We start from the raw sequence: 17,500 nt of genomic DNA on the forward strand, positions 1-17,500 counted from the left end.
TACCAGGGCAACAGAGGAAGCACATACACAGTTGTTGTAGATGTTCCGATTGGTTTTGCTTTAATGCCACATTATTACCAATAGCTATTTAGGGTATTGTTTTAAAGGTATTATTAAAAAAAACAATGCAGTAGGATATTCAGATGGTAGACAGGGACACACACAGAGCTTCAGAGCAGAGTGGGCAGGCTCCTGGACAGACATGTCTAGAGTAGGCCCCACACACAGCGCCTCATATCTGTGCATGTCATGGCAACACCAGTCATAAAAGCTGCCACGAGCGCAGTGCTCTGCAATAGAGAACAGAGCAGATGCATGTGCCACTCCAGAACAGCAGAGGGCAGCGTTGTGCCACATCTTGCCCCCGAAGGGTGCCTCTGTTCTGGCTGGTTGTGTAAGTGGGCCTTTTCCAATCTAGCCCCTACACCCTCTCCCTAACCAATTCCACTATGTTTGTGTGTGTTCACGTGGGGACCTGCCATATTGACTCCCATCCCAAAGCCAATTTGCCAGAAATGGAAGCTGGTATAATGCCGTAGTGGCAGTAATGCCCTAAATAGCAAGTCTGCATCGATGCTCACTTAGCGAGCATGTGCAAGCAACACCTGAACTCAACCTGTCAGCTTTTTTGCCACATGGCAGTATTTGTTTAATCAAAGTGAAATTTACATCATAGCAGTGAAAGTGATATTTGTTGCATAAGCAGTAAAATGTGGAAAATCAAAAAGAAGTAGACTTTAATAATACAAAACACCAAAACACACACACCTGGTCATGTCGCAGCTTAATAATACAAAACACCAAAGCACACACACACCTGATCATGTTCCATGCTCTGAGTACAGAACTCTCAGCAGGCACACATGCAAACATTCAGAGAGAGAGAGAGCAGGCACATGTACAGAACGACAGGATAGAATGACAAAAGCAGTCACATGCGTACAAAAGAACTAGCCTGGTCCTACCATACAGTACTCTCGTACATTTCATAATGTACAGAGAGTCTGGCCCCTTTCCATTGCCAAGCGTTAACTTCCTTGAAGGCGAGTACTCTGAAGTTTAAAACTATTGGATCTGCCCAGAGCCACTCTGGATCTGCCATAACCAATCGCTAACATTTGGTCGTGACGTATGTCATGCTCAAACTCCGTTCGCTGATTGGACAGGTAAAATTGGCGCGGCTGGCTGGGGCACCTGCACCGTACGCCGGCGACCCGGGTTTGATTCCCGCCCCGTGGTCCTTTCCGGGTCCCGCCCCGACTCTCTCTCCCACTCACTTCCTGTCATTCTCTACTGTCCTATCAAATTAAAGGCATAAAAAGGCCAAAAAAAAAAAAAAAAAAAAAAGAAGACCCGCGAATATACAGACGACGTACTGAGAGGAAATTAAAACTGAGCGGAAGTACGTAGAAGGGTGGAGCCAGGCTACATAAGATCAGATGAAGAGCGGTCACATCCGTCCAGTTTCAGATCAGAGAACAGACACCAGTACAGAGGCATGGAGAAGATACCAGACACATCAAGGAGCATATCATTGTGTTAACAGAACTCTGAGATTTTACGCCATCTTGTGTCATTTGTGTTTCTGAGGAAGGTCAATATAGCCGGAACACGTAGGCCTGTGGGCTTTTAAAGCCGCTTGCCATGCTTAGTTAAAGTTTTTATTTTTTCGTTCATATTTTTGCTTCTAAACAGTCTCTTTGTTTCTTTCTCTTGTTTGACCCTTTTTTAAAAGGGATTTTGAACAGTTTGATGTGATTTTGACTGGATTGTCTGTCTACCTGCAGTGTTTGAGGAGCCCGAGGATCCGAGTAACAGGTCATTCTTCTCCGAGATCATCTCTTCCATCTCGGACGTCAAGTTCAGCCACAGCGGCCGCTACATGATGACACGGGACTACCTGTCCGTCAAGATCTGGGACCTCAACATGGAGAACAGGCCAGTGGAGACTTATCAGGTAGGTGTGTGTGTGTGAGGTGGGATAGATCATATGAGAAGCTGGAAGCTGTGAGGATGAGATGGGTCATTTAATTGAGTGTGTGTTTGTGTATGTCAGGTCAGGTCAGTTTTGTTTGTATAGCGCATTTCACATGCACAGAGTGCAACCCAAAGCGCTCCACGGACAAACAGCATGCCAGACGGAGCGGAGAAAGACACCAGCGTACCCGTTACTAGGCAACCGCTGTACATAAAACACACATGACCCAACGCAGGAGTGTAGAGTTCATGTGGTCTGACAATATTGGATGTTATTTACTAAGACAGCCACTAGGAGGAGCTCTGTGGTAAACTTGAGTCTTTGTTCTGATGATCATCACAGATGTCCAGTCACAAGTAAAATCTGGGGGGGTTTTGGGATTTTCAGGAAATTTCAGGAATAGTGTGTTTTTTTTTTTTTTTTTTTTTTGCAGTGTTCTGTAACCTCTTCCCTCACTGTAGATTTCCAAATGTTTCATGTCAATGGTTGCATACACACACACACACACACACACACACACACTACACATGTCCCAGTGAGTCTCTAATGTTGTGTGTTTGATCCTTAGGTGCATGAGTACCTGAGGAGTAAGCTGTGCTCACTGTATGAGAACGACTGCATCTTTGATAAGTTTGAGTGCTGCTGGAACGGGAACGACAGGTGAGACACACACACACACACACACACACACACACACACACACACTGCTGCCAGCATGTCTTTTTAGTCCAATTCAGTTCCTTTTCATTCACTGAAACCCTGTATCACTGCCAGTCTGAGTAATGTTCCTGGTAAGTGCTGTGCTTATCTTTGGGTTCTCTGTGGAAGGTCTCCCTCAGCGTTGGAACGTGTAGGCACCCCTCTCGTAACACTGCACAGGTCCACCTTGCTGCGAAATCAGCCTAGTAATGCTGGGGAAACTGAGACCCCATGGCAAGTGTTTGTGTTTGTGTGTGTGTGTGTGTGAGAGAGTGTGTTTTTGTGTTGATGCTGGTAGCGAGCTGGTTGTTTATCAGGGAGGAGTATTGCTGGAGTGTAGCCTAGCTATCACCAGACCAAACTCAATCTTTTAGGATTGAACATTACTGTAGTCTGGGGAGTCTGCTCTGCATTTTCTACTGCACAAGAGGCGTGATCAACTGGCATAGATCAAATTACTCTGTACGCAATTGGACAGTCCTTCAAGACCGATAGACCAATCAGACCAACGATCCGAGTGCGCCAGGTGGATAAGCCGGTTTGTGATTGGTCCCCACAGATTTATTTATTTATTTATTTATTTTTAAGTATATTTTTTGGGCTTTTTATGCCTTTAATCAGATAGGATAGTGGAGATTGACAGGAAGTGAGTGGGAGAGAGAGTCAGGGTGGGATCCGGAAAGGACCACGGGGCGGGAATCGAACCCGGGTCGCCGGCGTACGGTGCAGGTGCCCCAGCCAGTTGCACCACTGTTGGGGCCGGGTCCCCACAGATTTGTAACGGAAGTAGGATGGATAAATGTGGAGCTTTCCAGCCTGAGCTGCAGGGCGGGTAGAGCTGGGGTCACCCAGTCTAACTGGAGTGGGCGCTCCACTGGCACGTTGGCGTCTTTCCACGTCCTGTGGCGGGCATGGGCACTGGAGAGGGGGGTCGTGGGCACTGGAGGGGGGGGGGGGGGGGGGCATGGGCACAGGAGAGGGGGGGGGGGTTGTGGGCACAGGAGAGGGGGGGGGGGGGGGGGTTGTGGGCACTGGAGAGGGTGTTTATCTGGGTTAGAGTTTCTATGTTGCTGTTGGCAGAGCATATTGGAGCATATTAAACATTAGTCCAGTGTTTTTTTTTGTCATTCCCCACTTTGGAGCTGGGGAAATTTTAAGCCCCACCTGACTGACCCTATCAACCCGGCAAAATGGTAACATATTATTTATTTTTTATTTTTATTTTTTTTTTCCGCATTTTGATTCCATGTTAGATTTCCCGCCTTGGTATGCTGGATGTTATTTGAACTCATATGTCGGTCTATTTATGACTCTTTTTTTTGTGTGGTTATTTTGTTTTAATATACACACACATCCAAGATGGCGGCGCGTGCACACGCAGCGACCTCTCTCTGTCCCAACCGAACGGTGTTTTGTTCGTTTAAAAAGTGTTTGTCCGAAAGTTTTACGTGTTCGTCTCATCTTACTGCGTCGTACTACAAGTACAGCAGGCAGTTTCTACTGGACATCTGCAAAAGCAAGTTTTGCCGCGTTCTGGACTTTGCAACAGAGACACTAAAGGAACTCGGACTACTCCAGCCTGCAACAACACCGGACTCACCTGCTACTCCTCCCCCAGAAAGAAAGCGTCGGAAGTGGTGTGCGAGGAAGCAGAAGAGGGGCAAGCGCGGAGGCGTCCGGGCCAGGCTAGCAGCCAACCCAACTCGCCCAGCCATACCATCCATTCTCCTGGCAAATGTACGATCATGTACATGATCACTGGACAACAAAATGGATTACATACGACTGCTGAGATCAACGAACCGGACAGTGAGTAACTGCTGTGTGCTCGTCTTCACTGAGACTTGGTTAAATGACAACATTCCGGACTCTGCCGTACAACTGGAGCAGCTAGCATGCTATCGAGCAGACAGGGCCATTGTAAAGGGAGGAAAATCACGAGGAGGAGGAATCCGTGTTTACATCCGTGACGAATGGTGCCGGGACACTGTAGTAGTATGCAAACACTGCTCACCACTGGCGGAGTTTATGATCATAAAGTGCCGTCCTTTTTACCTGCCAAGGGAAATTACTGCGATTCTGCTAGTCGCAGTATACATCCCGCCTACCAACAATAACAGCGATAGGAACACGGCTCTTAGTAAACTGTACCAGGCTGTCAGTGAACAACAGACGGCACACCCAGACGGTTTCACCATCTTCGCTGGAGATTTTAACCATGCAGATCTTAAAACTGTTCTTCCAAAGCTACACCAGCATGTTGATTTTCCAACAAGAGGTGACAACATCCTGGACCTGGTCTACACTACACACAAAGGAGCATACAAAGCCACCCCTCCTCCCCACATTGGACTTTCTGACCATATCACTGTTATGCTAATGCCCGCATACAGACAAAGAGTAAAAGCAAACAAACCGGTTCGTAAGCAGGTAAAAGTGTGGCCTGAGGGAGCCTCCGATGCTCTTCAAGACTGCTTTGACACAACAGAATGGGAAATGTTTAAGCAGGCAGCCACTTACAACAACCGGACAGACATAGAGGAGTATACAGACACTCTAACCTCTTGCATCACCAAGTGCATTGATGATGTGCCCCACATAAGACATCACTCGGGGTAACTGGAAGCCATGGCTGACAGGGGATGTCCTCAGGCTGCTGAGGGCCAGAGACAAAGCCTACAGAGCTGGGGATGAAGCTGGCATGAGAACAGTGAGAGCCAACCTGTCCGGTGGCATCAAGGAAGCAAAAAAGGAATACACTCACAAGATAACCACCCACTTCAAAGACAGCAGGAACGCACAAAGCCTATGGCAGGGCATTCAGGCCATCACGGACTACAAGCCCGCGCCACAGAGCTGTGAGGGCAACATCCCTCTGCTCAACAATCTGAACCGCTTCTTTGCTCGCTTTGAAGCACAAAACAGCACTTGCCCACAGAAGACCCCTCCCCCTCCACACGAGCAGCCCCTGTGCCTCTCTGCCGACAGCGTGAAGAGGACACTTGCTGCTATCAACACCCGTAAGGCAGCAGGCCCAGACAACATCCCAGGTAGTGCGCTGAAGGACTGCGCTGAGGAGCTTAAGGATGTCTTCACAGACATCTTTAACACTTCCCTGAAGCAAGCCATCGTCCCATCATGTTTCAAAGCTGCCACCATCATACCTGTGCCGAAGAAAACTGCTCCATCCTGCTTTAATAATTACCGCCCCGTGGCACTGACACCCATCATCATGAAGTGCTTTGAGCAGCTTGTTCTGTCACACATCAAATCCATTCTCCCCCCCCCCCCCCCCCCCACCCTGGACCCCTTCCAGTTTGCATACCGAGCCAAACGGTCCACAGAGGATGCAATCTGCCCTGCCTTCCACCCAGCCCTCACCCACCTGAAAAAAAGAGACTCTTATGTGAGTGCTGTTTATAGACTTCAGTTCTGCATTCAACACCATAATACCACAACTCATCTGCAAACTTGACAAACTGGGACTCAGTACCTACCTCTGCAACTGGCTACTGGACTTCCTCTGTCAGAGGCCTCAAGTAGTACCTGTTGGCAACAATATCTCAAGCAGCATCACACTGAGCACAGGGGCAAGGCTGCACAAGGCTGCGTGCTCAGTCCACTGCTCTTCACCCTGCTCTTCACCCTGCTGACGCATGACTGCACTGCAACCTACAGCAACAACCACATAGTGAAATTTGCTGATGACACAACTCTGGTGGGTCTCATCACCAAGGGCGACGAGACTCAATACAGGTTGGAGGTCGACCTTCTGACCACGTGGTGCAGGGACAACAACCTCTTGCTGAACGTCACACCCAACACCTGCCACTGACCATCGACGGTGCTGTGGTGGAGAGAGTGAGCAGCACCGCCTCTACTTCCTGCAGAAACTCAGGCAATCAAGTGCTCCACCAGCCATCATGACCACATTCTACCGAGGCACCATTGAGAGCATCCTCTCCAGCTGTATCGCTGTGTGGGGCGGAAGCTGCACTTGTACACTTGCACATGTTGCAATTTGTTGTTGTTGTCCTGTTGTCCTGAAAACAGTTCTGAACACACTTCTGCTGCTCTTACATAACTTGCACCTCTATGCCACTTGCATACAGAACTATGCCCTTGCATACAGAACTATGCCACTTGTCAAACAGAAATACCTCAGCCATTTATTGGCCTGACTTTTGCACTATTATATTGACTGTCTACTGTATGCAAAATTGCACAATTTCAACCCAAATTTTGCTGCTCTTATTTCTTCATTGTATGTGCCTTCTTATTTACTTTTTATATTGTTTACTTGAATGTTATGTTTGTCTCCACCGTGGAATGGTGGGAAACGTAATTTCGATCTCTTTGTATGTCTTGACATGTGAAGAAATTGACAATAAAGCAGACTTTTGACTTTGATATATGATCTTCCTTGTCAACAAAGAAAGGTATTATTAAAAATTGGCACAAAAATACCCCATACTTTGAGAACCACTGCATTATTCTGACATGGGAGACTCTGCGTTGTTGCAGGTATTAGATTGCACATTTGGCTGGTTCTGAGTTTCTGTGTAGCCCGTCTAGGGGCAACGGAGGGGTAATTTGGCTGGCTGGGGGTTTCTGCACTGGTGTAGAGGAACTGGTGAGTCTGAGAGTCTTTTTGGCTGCGCTGTGGTAGCCCTGGGTGCGGTTGGACACTGGTTATCTCACACAACCAGCACGGAGTGGCTGTCAGACCAGCCCTTTACACACACACACACACACACACACACACACACACACACACACACACACACACACACACACACACACACACACACACACACGCTCATACACATGTACGCAAGCAGCTATTACTTTCATTTGAACACACAAACACACTGCTCACCATCTCTTGGGTGGGTTTCCTGCTTGCTCCAATTCGTTCTGCCTCATAGGAAATGATGGGCACGTTCATTTCCACTGTAGGGTAAAACCCCCTGTGTCTGGGGAAAGGTCTGCGACTTTTCTTTGGGCTAGAGCAGGGACATGGCCCGAAGGCCTTCAGTGTGTTCCTAGAGTCAGACAGGGAAGGACCAGGGCTTAAAATGGGACTTTTTGAACGTAATACAACAATCAACACGTAGAAAAGAGTAAAAGGACAAGATGGAACTTTTTGAATTTCTCTCGCGTGTACCGTTTACAAAGAGCGTTATCTGACACTCACTGCAGCAATAGTGGCTTTAGGGTGGTAGAATGTCCGTGTGTAGGGACTCGGTATCCATATCATGTGGCTTTAGGGAGGTAGAACTCGGTGTCTATATCAGTGAAATTAGCAACAGGTTTTTGATATTCACTTCACATTCATTGTCTGGATGTCTGAACTTTCTAATCCATGTACGTTACACACACACACACGCACACACACGCACGCGCACGCACACGCACGCACACACTAGAAGCAGTGAGCTCACCAGGAGTACACATAGACACCCGGAGCAGAGTAGGGGGTAAAGCCCTTACATCATGGTGTACCTTGCACTGGGTTGACCATGGACTGTACTGTATATAGAACAGTCTATGGTGTTGACCAAGTGTGTGTGGTCCAGCCCTGCATCTGCCAAAGCCCATGGGTGCTAGCGCCTCTTACCATCACTACCCAAGCCCACGGGTGCTAACGCCTCTTACCAGCACTACACAAGCCCACGGGTGCTAACGCCACTTACCAGCACTACCCAAGCCCACGGGTGCTAGACAGCACTACCGAAGCCCATGGGTGCTAGCACCTCTTACCAGCACTATCCAAGCCCACGGGTGCTAGCACCTCTTACCAGCACTATCCAAGCCTACGGGTGCTAGCACCTCTTACCAGCACTACCCAAGCCCATGGGTGCTAACGCCTCTTACCAGCACTACCCAAGCCCATGGGTGCTAGTGCCTACAGCACTACCCAAGCCCATGGGTGCTAGCACCTCTTACTAGAGCACTACCCTTAAGGCCCAGAGGGAGGTGTACTTAACATACATACAGCGCAGCTCTCATGCCAGCTGGGTACAGGGTTAAAGTTACAGAGGCAAAACATTAACCCTGTTTCTTTCTCTCCTTCTTTTCACTCTCTCTCTCCCCCTCTTTCTCTTTTTCTCTCTCTCCCTCTCTCTCCCACATTTCTCTCTCTCTCCCTCCCTCTCTCTCATCCTCTCTCTCTCTCCCTCCCTCTCTCCCCGTTTCTTTCTCCCTCTCTCTCCCACGTTTCTCTCTCTCTCTCTCCCTCCTACGTTTCTCTCTCTCCCTCCCTCTCTCTCTCATATCCTCTCTCAGTGTGGTGATGACGGGCTCCTACAACAACTTCTTCCGCATGCTGGAGCGCACGCAGCGGCACGACGTCACCCTGGAGGCGTCGCGCGAGTGCAGCAAGCCGCGTCAGGTGCTGAAGCCGCGCCGCGTGTGCGCCGGCGGCAAGCGCAAGAAGGACGAGATCAGCGTGGACAGCCTGGACTTCAACAAGAAGATCCTACACACCGCCTGGCACCCGCAGGAGAACGTCATCGCCGTGGCCACCACCAACAACCTCTACATCTTCCAGGAGAAAGTGAACTAAGCGCCCGCGCGCGCCGCCGTCACAAAAAAGTCCTTCGTCCACACTCGTCGAAAAAAAAAAAAAAGTAATTTGATCACCCGTTGTTGTTGTTTGTCGTCGTCGTTGAAGGGGAACATCTCGGTCAACACCGTCGAAACTTTCTTAACAACGAAAGACTGGGAAAATATTTGAGGGAAAAAAAAAATGATTGCATAAAGGATAAAAACAAACTGCTGTTGACCATCGCCAGGCATCGCATAACCATCATGACGTAACCCCCCTTGGATGGGACAAACTGGCGACGTTTGATGACGTGTTCGGTTGGCGCCAGAGTGTGCCCGGTTCATACCCGTGTTGGTTGGGCCCGTTTGAGGGCTCAGTGGCGCGTGACACTCACCTCATTTTGATGGTGATGATGTGCCAACCTCAGTCTGTGCCCCCCTTCCCTATCCACATACCCCCCCTCAATCTACCCACCTGTACTCTCATACACCCAACTACGCCCTCCTGCCACCACCCCACCCCCCAAACCATCACCCACTGACACCACCCCATACCCAATCAGATACCCAACTACCCCCTCACCAATCCATCTGCCCTCTTACCCACTCAAATACCCCCTCATCCGCTCAACTGCCCCTTCTCATCCCTCAACTACCCCCTCTTATCCGCTCAACTGCCCCTTCTCATCCTTGAGTTTGTTCAGATGGCCCCACCAGGCTGCTGCGGTTCCTTAAACGCCCTGCTCTCTTGCTTTTTGTGCCATTCGCGATTTTCCTCTGTTGAGTTTGTCAAACTGCCAATTTCTTTAAAGTTCCACATTATGTTGCAAACGTTGCCCCATGCCTCATGTTTGTTTTCTGCTCTTATTAGAATGCTGTCATCTTAATTGTCAAAAGCCCGCTGAAACGTTCCCGGTATGGAGACGCACACATTCACACAGACTCACATACACAGAGAGAGAGAGAGAGAGAGAGAGAGAGAGAGAGAGAGAGATCTTGCAGGCGTGGCTCCCAAACAAACTGGTGTGGAACCAGCTTGGACTTTTTTACATGCTACTCCCAAGAATGGAAGTACATGTTATACCCACAGAGCTGTGTGTGTGTGTGTCTCTGTCTCTGTCTGTGCGTGTTTGTTTGCGTGGTCAGGGGGCAAAATGGCGATCATCCCCAACTCGTGAGTGAACTGGACTCAGTACTGGATCTCCCAGCTGTGGACTTGCTCACTCGAACACTGAAGTGGGGCAGCCTGCTGAAGCCCCCCACCCCCCTCCCTTTTCTCTCTCTGATGGTCTGATCCAGGAAGTCCTCGCCACCATATGTGACTTACTGTAACCCCCCCCCCCCTTCTCTGATGGTCTTATCCAGGAAGTCCTTGCGCCGTACGTGACTTACTGTACCCCAGCCTCCTCCTCCCCATTCTGTATGTTTTTTTTCCTTTTCTCTAGTTGCAGAGAAAATGCAAGTCAGGAAAGAAGCACATAGATAGAGATTATAGGAAAAACAAACAAAAAAACGGTATTTATAAATGGAACAAACATTACAACCCGAGTCGTCTCTTCATTTCAGTATTTTTCCCAGGGAGTATGCATGTATGCACACACACACACACACACACACACACACACACACACACACACACACACACTCTTTCTCTCTCATACAGAACAATACAAGGAGTATGCACAAGTATGTACTTAAGCACACACACACTCTCCCTCTCACGCCACCAGACAGGTCCCATATGAGTACTTCTCCCATGAGCTGAACTCTTGGTCAGGAGGTGTCCAGCCCCAGGAGGACTGAGCGGTGCACTACAAAGCAAGATTAGTGGGTTAGCAAGGCGTTACAAGGACCTGTATTCATTTAGCACTTTTGTCCAGAGCGACTTACAGAAGGAAAATAACACTGTTCAAAGGAATTACTACTGCACAGGTCAATACTACTATTACTGGAGGGATAAGAGTACCGGCATTATAAGTTCTCGTTAGAGTGCCTGGATAAAAAAAGATTTAGAAGAGAAGGAAGTGCATGCTGTGTGTGTTATTGTGCCTAAAGCCAGGGTTGATGTTTTTTTTTTAAAAAATGGCTAGATCACTTGGTAGTTTACACTCCCACGAATAAAGCTGATAAGCGCTATTGTAGTGTCCTGTTTTAGGATAGAGATCTAGTTTAGGGTTTGTCAACACCTTACACAACAGATCCTAGTGATGTGTAACTTGCTATGTAGTATACCCCTCTAGCCTGGGCCTGATGGAGCTTAGGCGTTCCAGGTCTTTGTTCAGTCACAAGATAGCAAGTGGGTTAAGGTGCACCAGAGGGCTACTCCAGAGTCTAGAGTTACATATTTAGTTGCTGCAGTGGTTGACCTTGTCGTCAAAGAATTCTGACAAAGACGTCTTTAACTGAGTATGTGTTGTAGTAGTGTTACCTTCTAATATTGGAGCCCTCTGGCTGTCATTCCCCTGGCAAAACAACAAAGGCTCTTCTTTTAGAAGATTTACCTCTTACTCAGAGTTGACTCATCTCTAAACCACATACTTCAAATAGAAACTACCCCCCAGGACCCTGATGGACTCCTAGGGTCAGATGGTCACAACCCCCTGGATCATCCTTATCTCCATTTGTGGGTCAGATGGGGGATGTGTTGACAGATGTCAATAAGTGGATCTGTCTGGAAAATACAAATTTGCTATTTTGATTGTCATAATAAACATGTCGCAAATAAACTATGGCAGTCCACGATTAGTCCTACCTCAGTTTACTTTATGAAATGGATAGCCTACGTGTTTACATTTTAATACATTTTTGACCCCATAAAATGTCCTGAGCCAGAACTTACCTTGTTTAACTAAAGAAGACTATAGTGACAATAATTTCCATCTTAGACTTAGACTCTATTGTTTAAATGTTTACTTTTGCCTAGAATGCTTCTGAAGACTGGTTGGTGTGTTATGATTGGCGTGAGAGAATCGGCGCAGGAACTGTGCTCCGTTGCGTAACGCGGGGCTCTTTGTTATCATAGCACTGCCTCTGCTGACGTAATCATTCCACTGCAGGACGATCTTTGCTTTCCTTCACAGTTCCAAGATCAGCCAACGCAGCTGTAGTCTCTGCACTTATTTCTGCCCGCCAAGTACAAGCGAGCGGGGGGTCAATCATCGCTACGCGATTGCGCGCACGTCCGATGTGTGCTCACAGTGCGTGCGAGTTGAACTGACAGTCTTATGCAAGCCTCCCTACACAGAGACACGATGTCCGACGCTGCTCCTCCACCAGGTAACAACGGGGACCCTGCACTAAACGGTAAATTTAACCCAATATCTTTATTTCTTTAAAGTTGTCATTCAGGCGACGTGGTTTGGGACAGTCTTGGTCACCTGTTTAGGTGCTTTTTAACACTTTAATGTTGGTATGTACTACTCTAACAGAGAATTAATTCAGTTCGATGGACTAAATTTCCTCCCTTTTAGATATGGAGAAGCCTCGGGGGTGGGACTAAAGAACTGAAGAGCGTTTGTTTTTAAAGCGACAAGCATAGCTGCCAATGAACGTTGTGAGGTTGTCTGCAGACGTAGAGTCACTGTATTGATTGATGGTTCGAGAGGCCTATCAGGTCAACAAGAATAATCGCAGAAGGCGGAAAGAAACTGGTGTCAACAAGGGGAGATGGAACTCAACTCTAACATGGAGATTAGGCAGATGTGTTCAAAATAATTTTGTTTAATAGTCCCATGGGCCAAACATAGACATCTGGGCTAAGTAAAATAGAAAAGTGCGGCTGGAAATTGAACGCGTGGTGTATGAATGCTTGTGCTACGAAGCCCGGTGGACATTTATAAAGTCGCTTTGTTTCGGAGACAAACACGCTGTTGTAGCTGTTGCCCTAGATTGCCTCAGACGTTAGCAGTCATCATGGGAAAACGTCCTCCCATGACATGTCACCCGAAATCTTCAGACATACTTGTCCAACTCAGAGAAAGGTTTTGGGTTACTGATTTGATCGTTTACATCTACATGTCTACAACAGCCAACATATAGACTCAACAACTGACAGTGTGTATGTAGGCTATGTGTGTATATATGTGTGTGTGTGAGAGAGAGAGAGACTTGCAATAGTCTACTTGTATGGACCAGAAATAGTATAATTAATATAATTATACTATATAATTATATAATATAATAATCGCTTTCATTTTCTTCCTTTGGTGTCTGTGGACTCCCATGTTCTTCAAAGTTGGTCTAGGTTACACTATTGAATATAGCCAAATTTGTGTAGCCTGCCGTATTGCTGATTCTAGAGTTTAAACTGCGTCTCAATTACCAAAAGGCCTGTCAGACTAGAATGTGTTTGACCACGTCTCATGCAAACATCAAGGCCCTTGTGCAAAGACATCTACTGCTGGATCCCATTTCAAAACCTGCTCTGAAAGTTCAGGCGACAGTGCAGGTGCCGTAACGTAACGTATGGATTTGGAGAGATGTGTCCCAGAAGGACAACTGCAGCGCTGACCCCAAGTCCCCCGTAGCCCCCTGGGTGCGTCTCTATTTCTAGTCACAGCGAATGCGAACGTTTCGGACGTGAGGGGAGAGTGGAACGTTTTTCAGGAAACTTAGAAGAGAAGGGAGGGGTGGAATTGGCAGTGCCAGGTTGGCATTGACGAGAAGGTTTTTTTTTTTTTTTACTCTAGTGTGGTTCTCTGTCAAGATTCCTACTTTAAGTTCTCCAAATCTATTATGGGAGATTGCACTATAACCAGCACACTATAGTGTAAAGCCTGTTATGACAACCAGAGAAGTACTATCGTATGGTTTTATTTTTGAATGTGATCGCATTAGTTCACTGATTTCCTGGCATCTCTGTGGTGCGGACGAGGACTTGGTCACTAGAGAGGTGTTGTTTATGGGCCTGTGTGTTTGGTAGCCTAATCCCTGAGTAAAGCCCATTAAAGCGAGCTAGGTAAAAGTGACAGCTGGCCAGCCATCCAAGCTAGTCAGCCAGTAAGTGTCATGTCGGCGCTGTTGTTGTTTCAGTAGATCTCTCAGCTTTATTACCTGCCCAGCCAGCTGCTAGAACGTTCAGCGAGGGTGGCGTCATGGCAACTTTGTTTGTTTACATTGGAACAGGGGCCAACATAGGGCTGTGAACAAGAGGATGGACAACTCGCTGAATAGAGAGATGGAGACTGAGAGTAGAGAAAAGTGTGTGCGTGTGTGTGTGTGCGTGCGCCCCGTGTGCTCCGTGCACTGTCTGTGTGAGTTTAGTCCAGAAAGGGAGACTGAGAGTAGAGAGAAGTGTGTGTGTGTGTGTGTGCGTGTGTGTGTGTGTGTGTGTGTGTGTGTGTGTGTGTGCGTGCGCTCCGTGCACTGACTGCGTGAGTTATGCCTGTTGGCTCATACCTCAGCAGAGCGTGTGCCTGAGGCGCGGTCACATGACTGCTGTGTTTACCGAGCCAGAGGAAGTCATATGCTCGGCCTCTCTGGATCCTTTTTGTCTCACTACATACACACACACTCCCACAAACAAACACACAGACACACACATACATACACATATATATATACACACACACACACACACACACTCCCACTCACATACGCACTCCTACACACATACACACGTCCTCACACACTATTGCTCCATAGGTAGTCAGTAGTCACACACACACACACACACACACACACACTTGCTCAACAGGCAGCCCACCCACACACACACTCCCCAGAACACAAGTCTCACACACACACACACACATTCAGAGCATGCTGGTATGATCATGAGCAACCATCATCATGATCACATATCACATATCAAATGAAAGACAGTCTAATTTGAGTGGATGATGTTGTATGTCAGTGAGAACGTGTGGGAATGTGTGTGTGTGTGTGTGTGTGTGTGTGTGTGTGTGTGTGTGTGTGTGTGTGGCCTTCAGAGTGAAAGATGGGTTCCTCCCCATTCTGAGTGGTTTGCAGCGAGGGCAGAGGCTGTCCAGCTGATAATCCTAACTCCCTCACACACACACACACACACTCTCACACACACACACACACACACATTCACACTTACACGACTCATACATCATCATTGCACAGCTCTCAGATATGCATTCCAGCATTCCACATGTCTGATGGCCAGACATGCCCTTGATAGTAAGGAAGTGAGAAAAGCAAAGCTCACTGTGTGTGTGTGTGTGGATGATGAGGAAGTCTCAAAGTGCATGGCAGGGGAGAAAGTTGTTCCCTCTTTTAGACAGAATCTCTCTCTGCTGTTGCTATAGCCCTGGACCAGGTTAGGCTAGGGTTAGACTACAGCTGCACACCTATCTTATCACAGATTATAGCCAGAATGATTTCCCCTCTTAGCCAAGTTTCTGTGGCTAAAGAATCCTAGTACAACAGTTGGATGAAAGCTAAATTATTTGATGAAAGATAAAATTAGATAAAAGATAACATCCGAGGAAGCTAGCTTTGTGTTCTTTTGCATCACATGACAAGATGTCGACATCACAGTTGATGACCGCGTGTGTGTGTGTGTGTGTGTGTGTGTGTGTGTGTGTGTGTGTGTGTGTGTGTGGGTAGGGTAATGACTGGTTTGTGTGCATGTGAGTGAGAGAGAGTATGGTTAATGATTGTGTGTAGACTGGTCTGTGTGTGGCTCTGGGTGTGTGACTGTGAGGTGAGTAAGAGTGAGGTTAATGACCGTGTGTGTGTGTCCTGCTCACATAGAGCCGGGATCATCCAGGCTGGGTGGCGGTAGTGGCATTATCCCCACACTGGCGTTTACTGCCCTCTCAGCATGTAGGAAATAGAGCTGACCAGAGTATGGGCACAACCACTAATGCCCCCCCCCCCCCCACACACACACACACACACTCAAAGCCATCTCACACAGGACTGCCAGGATCCTCTCTCTCTCTCTCTCCAGTTCAATTCAGTTCAAATGAACTTTTATGACATGACTGTGGTTGCAAAGCAGCAAAGAAATTGCTACCTCACACACTCAATCACATACATAGTAAAAAAAAATAGAAAATGGGAATTTATTTTTATTTATATAGTACTTTTCTAAGCACAGAGTGCCACCCAAAATATAAATGATAATGATGCAACTAGTAGCCTTATTACTGAAAACATTCTCTTTTCTCTCTCTCTCCATCTCCCTTCCTTTCTCTCTCTCTCTCTCTCTCTCTCTCTCTCTCTCTCTCTCTCTCTCTCTCTCTCTCTCTCTTTCTCCCTCCTGAGGATGTTCTAGTCAAAGGCTCAGTTTTCTGTCTCTCAGTCAGAGCCCTGTATCCCTGTCCAAAGGGCCGTAGTTCTCCAGGGTGATTCCTGTCCAAAGGGTCGTAATTCTCCAGGGAGATTCCTGTCTAAGGTTCCTTTGGTCCAGGCATGTATCTGCACTGCTGAAGACACGTCACGTCACACAAGCAACATCTAAAGAATTTACTTCATTAATATCTCACCACCGTCAAATGAAATTACTGAAATTAGATTTGAGTGATAATTTCGTTGAAGATTTGGGGTCAGTCAGAGATTGTGTAAGTGTGTTTAAGTCAATAATCTTGCTGCGTCTGTATCTGTATGTCTCCCCACTGTTTACTGATCTGATACTTGATCTTCTCAGACAAGCCCTGATCTTGACCCTGGATGGGTTAAGAGTGACCGTTGGATCTGATTGATGTTTAGATATCAGGAACAATGGAAAACATGATCATCTTGAGATTTGACTGAAACTTCTTATTTCTCTTCATCACCTCCTCCTCTCCCTCCTCTGCTTTCTCCACCTCCTCGATTTCCTCCTCCTCCTCTCTCTTCCCTCCTCTTCCTCCTCATCCTCTTTCTCTCTTCCTCCTCTACCTCCTTTAATGTTACTTCTTCTTCCTCTTCCTCTCCCCTTTCTCCCCTCTGCAGGGTCATGGGTGGAGCTGGAGATCAACAGAAGTGGAGGTGCTGTCCCCCCTCCCTCCTCCTCCACCACCTCCACCTCCTCCACCACCTCCTCCTCAGGGCCCGGTGCGGTGGCGGCCCCGGAGCTGCCGCAGGTGGTGGAGGAGGATGATGCGATGGTTGGAGGCCTGGAGCACGTGCCGTCGTCCTCGTCCATCCACAACGGGGACATGGAGAAGATCCTGCTGGACGCTCAGCACGAGTCCAGCCGCAGTAACTCCTCCTGTGACAGGTGAAGGGCAGGGGAGAGGCGTGTGTGTGTGTGTGTCTGTGTCTGTGTCTGTGTCTGTGTCTGTGTCTGTGTCTGTGTGTATGTATGTGTATGTATGT

General features: G+C 47.7%; 2 protein-coding genes across 5 annotated transcripts in view; both read left to right on the top strand.

The window, feature by feature from the left end:
* Positions 1–17,500, top strand: part of ppp2r2ab (protein phosphatase 2, regulatory subunit B, alpha b) — a 41,633-nt gene that overhangs the window by 14,074 nt on the left and 10,059 nt on the right. For 3 of the 4 annotated variants that reach the window (XM_042058373.1, XM_042058371.1, XM_042058374.1), the window contains 4 exons: positions 1,788–1,957; positions 2,547–2,638; positions 8,966–10,332; positions 17,421–17,500. The exon at positions 17,421–17,500 is cut by the window's right edge and continues 404 nt beyond it. In XM_042058373.1, the coding sequence (XP_041914307.1) occupies positions 1,788–1,957; positions 2,547–2,638; positions 8,966–9,245 (542 nt within the window). In that variant the 3' untranslated portion in view covers positions 9,246–10,332; positions 17,421–17,500. Of the gene's footprint in view, positions 1–1,787; positions 1,958–2,546; positions 2,639–8,965; positions 10,767–17,420 lie in introns of those variants that run through there. The other variant, XM_042058372.1, reaches the window with a different exon arrangement.
* The window catches only part of bnip3lb (BCL2 interacting protein 3 like b), a 15,303-nt gene continuing 10,059 nt past the window's right edge, over positions 12,257–17,500 (top strand). Inside the window, exons 1-2 of the mRNA XM_042058382.1 lie at positions 12,257–12,529; positions 17,135–17,402. Coding sequence (XP_041914316.1) covers positions 12,451–12,529; positions 17,135–17,402 — 347 coding nt within the window. The 5' untranslated portion in view covers positions 12,257–12,450. The remainder of the gene's footprint in view (positions 12,530–17,134; positions 17,403–17,500) is intronic.

This window comes from Alosa sapidissima, chromosome 13 (assembly GCF_018492685.1).
Source record: "Alosa sapidissima isolate fAloSap1 chromosome 13, fAloSap1.pri, whole genome shotgun sequence".
NCBI lineage: Eukaryota > Metazoa > Chordata > Actinopteri > Clupeiformes > Clupeidae > Alosa > Alosa sapidissima.